Consider the following 15,058-nt stretch of genomic DNA (forward strand, 5'->3'; position numbering starts at 1 on the left):
ATAATTTGAAAATATTCCACATAATTTGAAAATATTCTGAATTACAACAAGAAACCACAGCCTTTTCAAACAGTGGTTTTTTTGTTAAGCCTTGTCCACCTCTGATCCACGTGGAACCCAAAGAGCCTCAGGGCAAGGGAGTGTTTTAAAGCTGTTCTCCCCTTCCTTTTGCTACTTCTCAAGTTAAAAAAAAATATATATATATCAAGGGGAGGCATTTCCAAAACTTAAGCAGCTTTACAGGAAAAGTCAGGGGCAGATCCTCACAAGGTGCTGCTCTCCAAAGGGAAAGCATTCCCAGTTTTTTATTCTTTAGGATGTGCAAAGCTGGTTTTTTTCTAATAAAGACAAATCCACATGTCCTTAAAAAAATTCCCCCCTCCACTCGCTTTTGATTTTGCCAGATTTTGATCTTGACTTCCAGGGAAGTTTAATTCTAAACAAAGTAAAAAAAAAAACAAAACACAACAAACCTGGAAATTGCTCCTTTCTGTATTTCCCAGGACAAGGAGCTCTGTATTTTACTTCTGAACTTACAATAACAATCATGTCTTTCCTGCTGTATTTTCTGTGTGCTGTTAGTGAGAATAATGTCACAAAGCAGTTATGTGGGCAAGGCCAAAGTGCTGGATTTAGTGTCTGCTTAATTCAAGCAACTTTCTGAAAGTTTTAACGTGCCAGTGGCATAAAAATAAAAACGAGAAGCTGCTCACAGCTGAGTTCAGATTCTTGGGGGGGAAAAAAAAATATTTAAAAATTAAAATTCCCCTTCTTTATGCAAAGACTAAAGCTGAATGCAGAGAGAGTTGGGGTTTTTTTATAAATAAAAGGTATTTAAATGACATTTTTCAAGCTCACTGAAGAGCTGCATGGCTTTACCAGCAACACCACCACGTAAATCTCAACGTTGTCAGCAACTGGCACCACGGAGCATTTCCAGGGGCTATAAATACCCTGGAGTTCAGGCATTGGAGCAGAAGTTGGAGAAATAAAACTCCTAAACAGAAAATAACTGCTGGTACTCACAGGAGTGGCACAGTTATGTTAAACAAAGCTTCAAAAACTCGGAATTTTTTGCTGCTGGAAATAAGTGGGACCCACAAAGTCCTGCACTGACTCTACCAGGTGTTGTTCCCTTGGGATACAGGTGAGGTTTCCATGGATTGCTGTGCTCTTTTCCTTGTCCTGCCCATCAGCACGGCCTTCCAAAGCTGGATTTCACCTCCTAAAGGTGGATTTCATGTGGGTTTAGCAAGGTAAGGAAACAAAGGGGGGGGAAAAAAGCTTTCCTTGGACCTCTCAACCTCTCCCTTTCAGCAATCAGAGCATCATCATTCCTTGAGCTGGAACAGCACAAATTCCTGCCATCAGCTGTGGAACTTCCCAAGGCAATCCAGGTATAAAAACTTACCCCTTGGCTTCCTTGAAACTGGATGACTGGTTTGGACGTCACAGCATCCTACAAAAAAAAAAACAAACAAATGAATAAACCAAAAATTACCTCAGAGAAACGTAAAAGCTCCAACATTCACCACCAAAAAACAGCTCAGCTCGATTTTTTCCACCTGTATTTTTATTTTTTTTTTACTTTATATCATTTTTAAAGACAACAGGTTCAGGGAAATACAGAGAATTCCGAGCAAGAAAAGACAAAACCTCCTCAGATAGAGATTTATACCTAGAAAAGGGATAAAACTAGGGTGACCTTTGGTGCAGGAGAACAGCTCAGAGGTGACACTTCGTTCCTCCCAACACCACATTTCGGGCACAGAACAGCTCAGCTGAGTCTCTCTCTGGTGTTTATATAAGTTTTCAGTTAAAAAATGGACACTTGAAGGGAAAATTTATTACAGATCTCGGCCCGAGGAGAGGCAAAGCAAATTTTTTCCAAGAGAAAGCTTGGAAAAGCAAACTGTTGTTACGTTGCCTGTTTCAACAATCAGCCTCTTCCTCCAAATTCATTTGCTTACATTTAAAAAGTCATATTCCTGTGAGCTCTAAAACCCCCTCAAATCTGCTCCAAACTGCCCAATTTCAGCCTTTTTGCTTCGCTGTGATTTTAGAGATCACGAGGGCTTTTGAGTTCCAACCCTCACCTGAGGTTTTAACTCCAGGGAAAGAAAGGACAGACCCAATTCAAGCCAGGCTAAGCTTTGTTTTCTTCCAATTTCAGCAGAATTGGGGCCGTGCAGGTTTTATTTCCTAAATGCCACCCAACATTCCAAGACAAGAGGTTGTGCTCCACCGGGCTCCCAGCTGCGAAGCCCTTTTTCCAAAGGGATAAAAGAATTTACAAAGAGGTCGAAGGATCATTTAGGAGTGAAAATGTTGCCATATACACACGGGAGACACAAAATAATCCCCAGGAAGAGCTTTAGGATTCCAAGTTCAAAGGGGGTGTGTTGGACTGTCTGTGTCCCAGAGCTCATGGATTTCCCAGGGATTGATTCCCAAGGGATCAACTCCCAAGGGAGCAATTCCCAAGGGATCAACTCCCAAGGGATCAACTCCCAAGGGATCACAGAAGCAGACATTTAGACTTAAGCAGCAAAAGAGTTAAACAGCTCAAAACCCCTGAAGTTTATCATCGTCTCTCACAAAACCTTTCCAAGCGTTTTCAGCCCGGGAGTGAGGAATCTCAGCCAGGATACGCTGATATCAACACAAAAAGGGATCAATTCACCAGGAAAAAAAAAATATCCTTTGAGCCCAGATGGATAAACCCAGCCCAAGACAGAGTCTGAGCCTTCCCAGAGCCCATCCAACCCCGTTGAGCAGATGTGCCTCACACCCAGGACGTTTACGACGCCGAGCGAAGCTCGGAGCCGACAGCGCCGGAGAACGAGTTTTTATAGACCCGAAACAACCTTTATAAAGCAACAATAAACAACATCTTGCTCTTGGTCCAGAGATCAGTGGATTCCTCGAGTGCCACGACACTGCATTCCACAGCAGGCTGTTCATGGCCAGCCTGGCCAGCTCTGCGTGTTCGCCCCGTGCTCTGCAGCGTGGCCAGAAAACTCCAGGAGGAACAGAGAGCAAAAGAGGCATTTGAAACACGAAAAAAATCTGGGTATTTTTAAGAAAGCAACAACCTCCCATGTGGTTCTCGTGCAGCAAATTATAGATTGGTGAAGTTTTCTGCTGGTCCTTCTGGGAAGTGAAGTGGAACAGAAAGGTGGTGAGATGCAGGGAAGTGGGAGGAGGGGGCAGGAACGAAAGTCCTGCTGCACAAATCAGGACGAGCTTCAATTGTGGAACTTATAAATTCCCCAATCTGCAAATGAACCAGGTTTGAAGTTGGGTGATGTCAAGCTTGGAGTGTTGATGCAAGTTAAATGGCAAAGTTGAGATGTGTTTCCCAAGATTCAGCATTTTGAGGCTCCCCAGCTGTCCTGGCTGTGAGCCCCAGTGCAGGAATATCGGTGTTGGAACTCCCTGCCACGCTCCACACAAGGGATCCCGTGGAAGAGATGGATACTGGAAAGACATTGCTCCATTCCAGCTTCCCTTTTTAGGCAGGGAAGGGAATCATAGAATCAGAGAATCAGCTGGGTTGGAAGGGACCTCTGAGATCATCAATCCAACCCTTGATCCAACCCCGCTGTGGTTCCCAGCCCATGGCACTGATGCCACATCCAGTCTCTTCTTAAACACCTCCAGGGATGGAGAATCCACCACCCCCTCCCTGGGCAGCCCATTCCAATGGCTGAGCACCCTCTCTGGAAAGAAATTCTTCCTAATCTCCAACCTAAACCTCCCCTGGCACAGCTTCAGACCCAGCCCTCTTGTCTTGCTGATGGTTGCCTGGGAAAAGAGACCAACCCCCCCCGGCTCCCCCCTCCTGTCAGGGAGTTGCAGAGAGTGAGGAGGTCTCCCCTGAGCCTCCTCTTCTCCAGGCTGAACAGCCCCAGCTCCCTCAGCCTCTCCTCACAGCACTTGTGCTCCAGTCCCTTCCCCAGCCTCGTTGCTCTCCTCTGGACCTGCTCCAGCCCCTCAATGTCCTTCCTGAGCTGAGGGGCCCAGAACTGGGCACAGCACTCCAGGTGTCTTGGCTTCTCAGCAACACCATCCCTGTACCTACATGGGCATCACTTCCCTGGTGTCCAATTCCTTGGCTACAGCTCGTCTGAAAACGCTCGTGGAAGAAGAGAACACGTGCACACCCTAAACTAATTAAGGATATGAACCCAAGTGCTTTTATTAGATGAAATTAAATCCCTGCGTAGACACCTTCATCCAGAACACAAGCAAACAGAGGAATTAAGTTAAACCAAATTAAAACTGTATTTGGATTTATACCTTCATTTGGATTAACCTTCTTGGATGTTCTTGTGTGGAGGAACCCCAATTTTAATGAGTTTTTGCTGCCACTTCCAAAATCCCTGTGTCATCTCCTGAAGAGTCACCATAGAGTCACCTGATTCTTCTTCCTTGGTGATGCCATGAGTGAACTTCCTGCCTTGCAGTTCCCAGAAATGTCATTCCATCCACCTTTGGCGGGAACAATGTCCTTCCCTCTTGTCTTTCCAAGGAAAACAAGTCATCTCCTGAGCCCTGGGGTGGGACCACAGCACTGCTGTGGGTACAGCTCTGCCCTTCCCAGAGCACACCAGCTCCCAGGAAGCAGTAAATCCTGGGTAAATCAAGGATGCTGATGAGACCTCACCCTCGTGGAGGGAAAACAAGCCACATCTGCCCGAGCAACGGGGCCACTGCACAACCTCACCCCTGGGATTCCGGCTCTATCCCCCCACGAGACCTGCAGGGACTGGGAGCTGGTGAGAGACAAAATTCCAAGCAAGGAAAGCACAGTTCAGGTCCCTTTCCAGCAGCCACCTGCCAGCTCAGCAGCTTTTCTGCTGTGCCAGGTACCAGATGTTCCAACCCCACAGCACTGGAGAGGTGCAGGTGGGAAGCAGCACAATTCCTGGGATGCGTGTGAGCGATGGAAGCCCCTTTAAACACCCCTCAGAGGCAGGAATTCCACTCCTGCTCCCCCCTATTGTTCCAGCCAAAGGCTTCCTGAAGCAGGGCTGGAAGGTTGGTGCAGCATTCCCGGGGCTCTGCTGGTTGCCAGGTCCCACAAGGAGCTGCCTCGAGTTTCCTCCCCGGTTACCGGAACGGCAAAGGAGCTGCTGGAACAAACCAAAGTCCTTCCTGCAGCTCAAACTCACTGGTGCCCCAAAGCTCTGCAGGAACAGCTTCCAAAGGAACATCCAAACCACAGCTTCCCCCAGATCTACCCAAACTGGAATTACCAGCCCTGCCTGACTGGAAAGCAGACCCTCAAAATGGGGTCTGAGCAGACCCCGGTGTTCTAATCCGTAAAATTTCATTTATTTCCTATCCAAAAAGAGCATTTCCACACTTCCATGCCCAGTTCCCTGCCTCCCACAGCTCCTTCTGGATTCTTTGGGAAAGGTGGAGAAATAAAGCAGCAAGTTTTCCAACACCAGAGCTCTGCTCTGGGATGCCAACACAAACCAAGCCCCAACAGACCCAAGCGCTTTTTGTCAGACATGCCATAAGATTATTTCCAAAATCAAGAGATTCAACCAAAAAAAACCCCCACAACTCATCCTCAGAACTCCCACAAGATATCTGGTTTTTATTATCATGATTTTATGCTCGTCCTCTGGTTTCCCTGGGACAGAGGGGAGTCAGCAAACCTTTCTAGAGACTCTGAAAGCTCTCAGAGGTGGTGGCAACACACAGAGAGCTCCTCACACTTTAAATACTCCACATCTGGCACGTGGAAGCTGAGGAAAGAGTAGGAGGAACAAGAGAGTGTCAATAAAACACAGAAGAATTGAATTAAAAGTTAATAAAACACTCTATTAGGGATGATTTCCTACACAGGACACTGGAAATCCTCAGGTCAAGTAACCAGCTGGAAACCTTCCCATTTCTTCGGGGAAATACAGATAATTAAAGAAGATGTTGTTTTGGGAAGTTCTGTCATGTATTTACTGGAATTCATACTGGAGGCAGCGTTCTATGGAAAATATTTGCCCAAACTTAGTATTGGTGTGTTTTTGTCCTGTTTTGTGGAACCTTCAGAGGCACAAATGCCCAGAGTGCAACTGAAAATTTACCCTTATTTATGTTGGGACTGGGAAGGGAGGGGAGGGGGGTTATTTTCAGAATTTAAAAGCTTCTTGCAAACAGTTAAAATTAGCAGCAAGAATTCCAATAAACAGAAACTATAAAATCCTGTTAACCAAGGCTGGCATTAAGGGGGTATTTTGAACCATCACGTGCAATTCCAGGTAAAACGAGTGCCCAGGTAAAGCTGCTGCACCTCAGGAGCCAGGGACAAAAATGAGAACAAAATGCACAAATTTCAGACTCTTAATACCCCAAACTCCAAGCTCCTCTTTAATTCTTTGGTTAGGACCAGCTTATGTTTGTTTTGCCCAAGCAGGGAGGTCCAAATATAGGGAAAAAAAATCCCTCCCCTACTTCCTCTGGGAATAAAAGGGGTCAGATCCCAATCTGGGAGGATTCCTGGTTTGAGCACACCTGGATACTCGGGAAAAGCTCCTGCAGGGCTAAATAGAACCTCAAGATCTCATTTTCCACTCCCATTTTTGTTTCAAACACACCCCACAGGCCCTGCAGAGCAAAACTCCCCAGTGACAGACTCCCAGGAGACGCCCCCCCCCCCCCCCCCCGAGTTCATTAACAGAGAGAAATTTGAAATCCCAGGGGAAAAAAAAAAAAAATCCCCTGGAATACACCCACAACTTCTGGGTGAAGTTTCCTTGGCAGTCAATTAGCCAAGGCTGGCCCAGGAGAGAGCCACTGAATATTAGGGAGAGACAAAAGGCTTCTCTCCCAAGACATTCCACTATTCCAGGGCTTCTATTTCCCTCCTACCACAAACACAGCAGTAAAAAGCCTCCTGAATATCCCTTTTTTGTTTTAATGTCCCATCTATTGCTTACAGAATTCAAAGGCAACACAATTTCCAGCTGCAATTTAAGGCCTCCCAAGGATCCCATTTGGAAGTTGAGGCCATGGACAGATGGGACTGAGTCTGCTGAGGCTCCAAAATTACAGCTTTGCCATTCAAATCCAACAAAGAGCCTTGGAAATTCCATGTAAATCCACCACTATGGAGTAAAAAGCCCAACTTTTGCTTCAGGGGGGAAAAGGGCAGTCACAGGGGATGCTGGGGGAGGAGCTGGGATTCACCTGCAGCCTTCCAGGAGCTTTTCAAACAGATAATTTTTTTTAAAAGGTGCTTTAGATGGAGTTTTAGGAGCTGGAGGCTTCCCAATTACTCCGAGCTGTAGTTTGTATTTATTATCATTTATCATTTGCCTAATATGCATTAATGGGCACATTATCACTGGTAACATTAAAGCAAACCCTGCCCAGAAGTGCAAAAAGCAGCAATAAAATGCTCCAGAGCTTTTATGTCAGCCAAAAATGGCAGGCTGTGCATCTGAAAGTTTTTAATTGCTAAAACTGCAAAAAAGACACACCAAGTTGTGACTGCATCATTTGAAGTGGGCTGTTACAGCACAAATGTTGCTGCCTCAGTACTTTTAACTTTCCAGGCTCAAAAATCAAGTGTTTCTCTAAGATTTAGAAAATAAGGGGGTTTAAGGTGTCACCTCAAAAAAAAAAAACAAAAAAACAACAAGTTGATATTACTGAAATCATTGGTTAAGTCACAGAATTTCACCATTCTCAGCTCAAAGTTACATAATTTCCCCATTCCCAGCTCTTTAAAATTACAGAATTCACCATTCCAGCTCCCTGAAGTTACAGAATTTCACCATTCCTAGCTCCTTAAAAAGTTACAGAATTTCACCATTCCCAGTTCAAAGTTACAGAATTCACCATTCCCAGTTCCTTCAGGTTACAGATTTTAACCATTCCCATCACTTTGAAGTTACAGACTTCACCATTCCCAGGTCCTTAATGCCACAGACTTCACCATTCCCAGGTCCTTAATGCCACAGAATGCACCATTCCCAGCTCCTTAAAATACAGAATTCAATATTCCCAGCTCCTTAAAGCCACAGAATTCAATATTCCCAGCTCCTTAAAGCCACAGAATTCAATATTCCCAGCTCTTCCAGGTTACAAAATTCACCATTCCCAGCTCCTTAAAGCCACAGAATCCACCAGTTCCAGCACCTTAAAATACAGAATTCAATATTCCCAGTTCTTCCAGGTTACAGAATTCACCTTTCCCAGCTCCTTAAAGCCATAGAATTCAGTATTCCCAGTTCTTCCAGGTTACAGAATTCAATATTCCCAGCTCCTTAAAATACAGAATTCAATATTCCCAGCTCCACCAGGTTATAGAATCCACCAGTCCCAGCTCCTTAAAATACAGAATTCAATATTCCCAGCTCCACCAGGTTATAGAATCCACCAGTCCCAGCTCCTTAAAACACAGAATTCAATATTCCCAGCTCTTCCAGGTTACAGAATCCACCATTCCCAGCTCCTCAGGCAGGAAGCACCACGAGCAGACCTCCCCACCACCACACACCTGAGCATCTAAAGACACCGTCCCACTGAAACACAGAAAAACTCAACCTTTGAGTAAGTTTAGAGAGGGGAAGACCCACATGATTAAGTTCAAAACCAAACTGTAGCCTAATGGGAATGCTTTGTGCCGTCCCTAAATGGACAACAGCCTGGATCAGCAAAGCAGAGAGCAATTAAACTCCCCTGTCATCAAGATGTCACCCCACAGGCACGAGAGCTGAGCCAGCCGTGCAGCCCGTTCCCTCTCGCATGCCTGGAGCTCCTGAGCTCAGCTAATCCACGTTTAAAAAGATCCTCCTGGATAAAAGGCAGCGGGTTTGGGGGATCTTGGCTGCAGAATCCAGTGGGGAACTCAAATCCAGCCAGAGGGAGCTGCATGGGAGAGGCAACCCCCTCACACCCCTCTGGCAACCCCCTCACACCCCCTGGCAACCCCCTCACAACCCCTGGCAACCCCCTCACACCCTTCTGGTAACCCCATCACACCCTTCTGGCAACCCCATCACACCCCCCTGGCAACCCCATCACACCCCCCTGGCAACACCCTCACACCCCTCTGGTAACCCCCTCACACCCCTCTGGCAACCCCCTCACACCCCCCTGGCAACACCCTCACACCCCTCTGGCAAAACCCTCACACCCCTCTGGCAACACCCTCACACCCCTCTGGCAAAACCCTCACACCCCTCTGGCAACACCCTCACACCCCTCTGGCAACACCCTCACACCCCTCTGGCAACCCCCTCACACCTCCCTGGCAATCCCCTCACACCCCTCTGGCAACCCCCTCACACCAACCAATTCCACTAAAACTCACCCCCAGCCACCATTTACGTCCAAGATGGTTTAAATTTTACACTCAAGCCCAGCAAAACTGTTTTGTTTCAGGTTGGTACCTCCGAGTGAAACGCTCCAAAGGCCTCTTTGCCTCCTAGCGCAGAACTAAGCCATGTTTTTTTTCTGACCCTGTATTTGCGAAAATAAAGCTTTCAACTCCCAAAGAACAGATGTCTCTGACACAGTCTGATGCTCTCTGGTCATCTTTAGCATCAGAGCACAAACTTTGGGAAAGGTGGCTTTGGGAAGGAAGCTCCAACTCGCCGAGAGACTGAAAAATCCCAGGACAAACCCGACGGCTGAGCCAAGATGTTTGGCCAGCACAAGGTACAGTAGTTTTCCACTAGAAAGGAAAAGCTGGGCACAGATGCAGTTTAGGCAATGCCTTTCAGGAAGAAAATTAAAAGGAGGCTCGAATCCTTGGAGAAATAATTAAAGTATTGTGAATTGGGCTCGAGTTTACTCAGATCGCCGCGGAGCGGGAGGCCTTGTTTGGCTGGAGAAGGCGGCTCTGGCAAACAGAGCAGCCCATCGATTGGGTTGAGTCCTTCCCAAGAGCAGGAACCACCAAAGGAACTCCTGCAATCCCTGTTCCTCAACTTCTGTGGCAATGGAGAGGGTAAGAGTAACAGGGTAACACCCCAAAATGGAGAGGGGGTTGTAAATGCACTCCAAAATGGAGAGGGGGCTGTAAATCCACCCCAAAATGGAGGGGGGACTGAAAATCCACCCCAAAACGGAGGGGAGGCTGCAAATCCACCCCAAAACAGAGAGGGGGCTGCAAATCCACCCCAAAACAGAGAGGGGGCTGCAAATCCACCCCAAAATGGAGGGAGGGCTGTAAATCCACCCCAAAACAGAGAGGGGGCTGTAAATCCACCCCAAAATAGAGGAAGCTCCAATCCCACCCTGAAACAACGTGAGGGGAGCTCCAAACACACCCCAAACCAGACAGGACTCGTGTAAGGCCAGAAACAGGAAAAGATCAAGGAGGGGGGGTTGTGGCTCCCAATTAACTCCGGCACAGCCCTGGATCCCCAGCGGAGCCCGGAGTCGGCCTCCCTCAGGAATCCAAGTTTGGAGACTAAAGGCACATTTCCCAACGGGATAAGGCTGCTTTTTTTAATTCCCTGTTTTTCCTCTTTGCTTTTCTGGGGAGGGAAGGGAGATCTGCTCATTAAGGAGCAATAATGGTGAGGTCTCATCTCCTGAAATGATGATTTATCTGCAGTTTAGTCGGGACAAACTCCCACCCAAATTCATGATTAACCCTTCCCTACTCAAGGAGGGTTTAATTGTCACAGGGCCAAGAGCCAAATGCCACCATTTCCAAAGGTTTGGGAAGGAAAGGCTCTTTTTTTGGGAGGGAAAAAAACCCAAACCAACCCTTTGCATCCCTGTGCAACTTTCAGCCCCCAGAACTGATCGGAGCAGTCGGGTAATCAATTAAAAATGTCTTGTAATGAAAGAACAGCGTGCCCAGTTTTTAGTGTAATAACCCAGGAGGGTTTCCTTCCTTCAAGTAAAAAAAAAAACCTCCCAGTTTTGATACAATTCCTGCATCTCTCTGAAAAGGAAGTTTCAGTTTGTGTTAATGGGTTTTCTGCATCCGTGACTTGTTCCAGGAGGGTGTTCCAGACCCTCCCTGCCACAGAACCCTCAGAGCTATTTTAATTTTATTAGTCAGGGTTGGATTGAATCTAAACTGCCCATTCATTCAAACACCTTCACCTTTATCTCAGGGTCTTGTCCTGTTCTCCCCAAGACAGAAGCTGGAATATCCCTCTCCCTTCTCCACAAGCACAACAGGAATCAGCAAAACCCTCAACTCTTTATTTTTTTATCACCGTTTTTTCCTGAAGGGGATTTTCCTCCTCTAACTCAGACTAAAAGCAATAAAAAGGTAAAACCTGGGGAAAGCATAAAACAAGTTGCAACAGCATTTCCCAAAGCTCTCCTACAAAGATAATGCTGTGCTGGCAGATTCACAGTGAGAAAAAAAATAAATTTAAGTACAAACCTAGAAAAAATAAAGTTTTACCGTTTTATCACTCTCAGGTAATTTGGGGGGAGAGTTAAATCAGCACATCCCAAAGCTCATCCCTTATTAAAAATAGCAAATTGCTCGCTCATGCAGGAGGAAAATGTGTTTTAATCAAAATTAAGGCAGAATTTAAGCCTGTTCATATCTGGCCCTCTCTTGCAGAGCTGCACTGCGTATCTTTTAGCAGCTACAGTAAATTAAAGACAGGGCACAAAAAAAAAAAAAAAACAACAAAAAAAAGGAAGGCAAATATTGGCATTTCTAAAGTGCAGGGAAAGGAAAGCAAACCTTTAGATTTGTTTTTTGAACACGTGGATTTGCTTTGAAACACTTGTTTTTTTTAACAGTATTCCAGAGAAAGAAGCTTCCTGTTCTGCCTCCACACATTGGAAACACTAATGGTGTTAAATATAATATTAAATACTCCTCTAAGGAAAGTTCAGCAGTGTCTGCAGCACCTGCACACATTTGCATTATGAGACAATTCAGAGAGATCTCAGCCTGGCAAGAATCCCATTAAGATATCCATGTCCAAAATTCCCTGGGCAATCACCTCTTCCATGCAACAGAATTTTACTGGGGCCATCAGATGATCTTGTTAAATTAGGAAAGGACCGAGGAGAACAAGAAAACACAACAACAGCAACAACAAAACTGGCAGAAGGAAAGGGAATCATCCCAAATTCCCAACTCTGCTAAAGGGGAACAGCAGTTCTGCTTTTCCCTGGAGGATTCACTCAAACACTTTTACGAGCCAAGAATTAAGAGGGAGTCAGGTTTTCTCAGATTAATATTTTAAGGGTCATTCCTCCAGCACGAGACACCTCAAATAAAGGTGTCAAATAAAGCTTCTTTGCTCCCTCTGGAAGGAGAGAAAGGTTTGTTGTTCACCAGATGCTGGAGATGTGGCCACCTCTCCAACAAAGCCAAAAAAAAAAGCTCATGAAAATGCTGAGAAAAACAACTTCCAGCATGGAATTTGCTGGGATTGCTGCTGCCTGCCTTGGAGATGGCACTTTTCCCCCATTAGCCTTTCTGAAGCAATGCAGCTTTGGGGCTGTTTTGACAACCAGTCTGTGAAAGACAAAAATAAGGAGGCATTTTGGGTCTTGGTTGCCCAAAAAGAATCGCAGCAACTGCCCGGGGTTTCTATTCCTGACAATTCCCACCCTCAAAGGGCTCAGATCTGACCTGTGGACACAACTGAAAAGTAATGATTTTAAATCAACTTCACTGAAAAGATTGAGAATTAGTTATTAAACCTCGGGAAGAGCCAAGATTTGCTTCCTTTCCCTGGGGAATGGGAAGCAGGAGTTGGCTGATGACCCCCAATTCCACAGGGTGAACCCTCCCTGTCTGTGCTGCTCAGAGCACAACACCCACCATGAGCACTCACCCACCCTTCTGGCCTGTTATATTCTCTTTGAATCTCCTCTTGTTTCAAACTCCACATGATATTCTGCTCCCCTGAACTGCTCTGGGGATCAGCAACTGAATTCAGGGAGAGCATATCCCACTGCACAACTCACCTTCAGTCCTACATAAACAGAATATTAAAGTTTTCCAGCCAAGCATCTTCCATGAGAGTCATAAAAATCATAATTATTATCCCCAAGACGAGTTAATGTGTTGTGTTTTGTTTTTTTTTTTTTCCTGAACTGCTACCTTACAAAAGCTGTTATGGACAATTCTTTACCTTTAATGACTGTAAAGCACAAACATTCCCACTGCAGAGGTGGATGAAAAACTCACCCTCACATTTGGAGGGTTAAAGAGTTAAAAGCTTTCCCACAACCAGCTGCAGCAAGTGTATCTGCTTACAAGCATTTTGGATTTTTGCAGGAGAAAAACGTTTCCCAAATTAACAGAGAAAAAGTGTGTCACGACAGCACATCTTAAACAACTCCCCCTCATCCCCACCATGTATAAATAAAGTTTCCATGACTGATTAAAGGCACCCAAGCTCCTCCACGCTCTGCAAGTCATGTGAAGTGACTACAAAACCAGATTTAGGGTTGAAATTTGGGTTGTTTGCCCTCCATCAGAAGTTTTCCTTGAATAAAGCGTTTCACCTCTGGGTTCAAAAGTCCTCCACCTGCCAGACCCAGGTAGGAATTCCCATATTCCCATATTTCATGGAGACCATTCAGGTGTGTCAGGAAGAGCTGGATCACTCTTGGTGATCCAAACCCAAGGGTTTCCAGCCCAGGGATCCTTTGATCCTAGAAAATCACAGTCAATGAACATCCTCACCTGGAAGAGACCCACCAGGATCACCAAAATCCTGGAAAGGACATCCCAGGAATTCCACCACGTGCCTTGACCGGGATCCTTTTCAAGGAGCAGCAGGAAACACACAAACCCAAGAAAATTAAGTGTATTAAGAACAGCTTAATAAACAACCTGCCATTCTGGAAAGCTTTTTAGAGACGACAGCTCGGGCAGAATTTTAAATCCACAGCCCCTAAGTTATAAGTGAAAAGTAAGAATTCATTTAAATCCCATTTATGCCAGAATGCCCAAGTATTCCAATACTGCTGGTTAGCTCAAAGTCTGCCCAAAAGGAAGAGTAAGGATACTCTTGAATTACACCAGGTGGATTTTACTGAACACTGAGGCACCACTTCAAGCACCAGTCCAAGAAAAGTCTTATAAAAACACTGAATGGGCCCAGTCAGCTACAACTCAGTTAAAAATAAGTATTTTAAATGACTTGCAGCACACCTGCATTGCTGCTTTCCTCGCCAGTCCATGGCTTTCCAATTATTATTATTGTTTTTAAGCTATTTTCTTTCACCCATCAGGTTCAAAAGCCACCCAGACTCAAAGAGAAGGTGGCTGATTACAGCTAAAAAACCACCAGCAAATAGTTAAGAGAGAGAGAGAGCTGGTGAGGGGAAACAACAAAAAAAATCTGTCAGTTTGGCATCTCTGGCATTATATTTAACAAACAGATAATTCACCTTTTCAGCCCCCATGGAGGTAAGGTGGCTTTTCCACCCGAGATGTTATTTGGAGCAGTTTTACTGTGTCAGGCTGAGCCAGATGAGAGACTTTTAATGTGTCAAAATTAAAGCGAGCGATTAAACGCAGCACAACAGCGGGTTACAACTTATAAAACAGGAGCAGTGAAATATCAGAAGCTGACAGTTTTGTTTCTGACCTAGTTTTTAACTGGAGAACAGTCAAAGAGCCGAGGCTGAAGGTGCTGAAATTCCAGTAGTGCTGGGGAACAGGATTAGAGGAAAAGCCTTCAGACATTCAAACTACCCAGGGAGCGTCAGCAGAACAAGGAGCCCGAGGTTCAAGAGCTTTGGTTCAATGGCAAGTGACAACCTGAGGAGGAGGAGGATGAGGATGGGAGGGTTTTAAAGGTGGGGATGAAGTAAGAGGTGTTGCAGGACCTCCTAGTCACAGCAAGAAGCCAAGGTCAGGGAGAAAACCTCGAGCTGTGAAACACAAGGAGGGGGGGAAAGAACAAAAGAAAGAAAAAAAAAAATCGTTTTAAACCAGAATTTCTGAAGGTATTTTAGTTGCTTTTCTTCTGAGAGCACAAATGTGCTGTCAAACACCTGTGCTCATTTGAATAACAAGAGGGAAAAATTAAAGCCCCTTCAGCAAGAGAACTGCAAGTACCAAGGGCACTGGTACTGGAGAGATCCA

General features: G+C 45.5%; 1 protein-coding gene across 2 annotated transcripts in view; it reads right to left on the bottom strand.

The window, feature by feature from the left end:
• The window catches only part of ELL (elongation factor for RNA polymerase II), a 52,990-nt gene that overhangs the window by 25,137 nt on the left and 12,795 nt on the right, over positions 1–15,058 (bottom strand). For both annotated transcript variants that reach the window (XM_027664135.1, XM_027664136.1), the window contains exon 2: positions 1,412–1,459. In XM_027664135.1, the coding sequence (XP_027519936.1) occupies positions 1,412–1,459 (48 nt within the window). The remainder of the gene's footprint in view (positions 1–1,411; positions 1,460–15,058) is intronic.

This window comes from Corapipo altera, unplaced genomic scaffold, assembly GCF_003945725.1.
Source record: "Corapipo altera isolate COAL_440 unplaced genomic scaffold, ASM394572v1 96, whole genome shotgun sequence".
NCBI classification, from domain to species: domain Eukaryota; kingdom Metazoa; phylum Chordata; class Aves; order Passeriformes; family Pipridae; genus Corapipo; species Corapipo altera.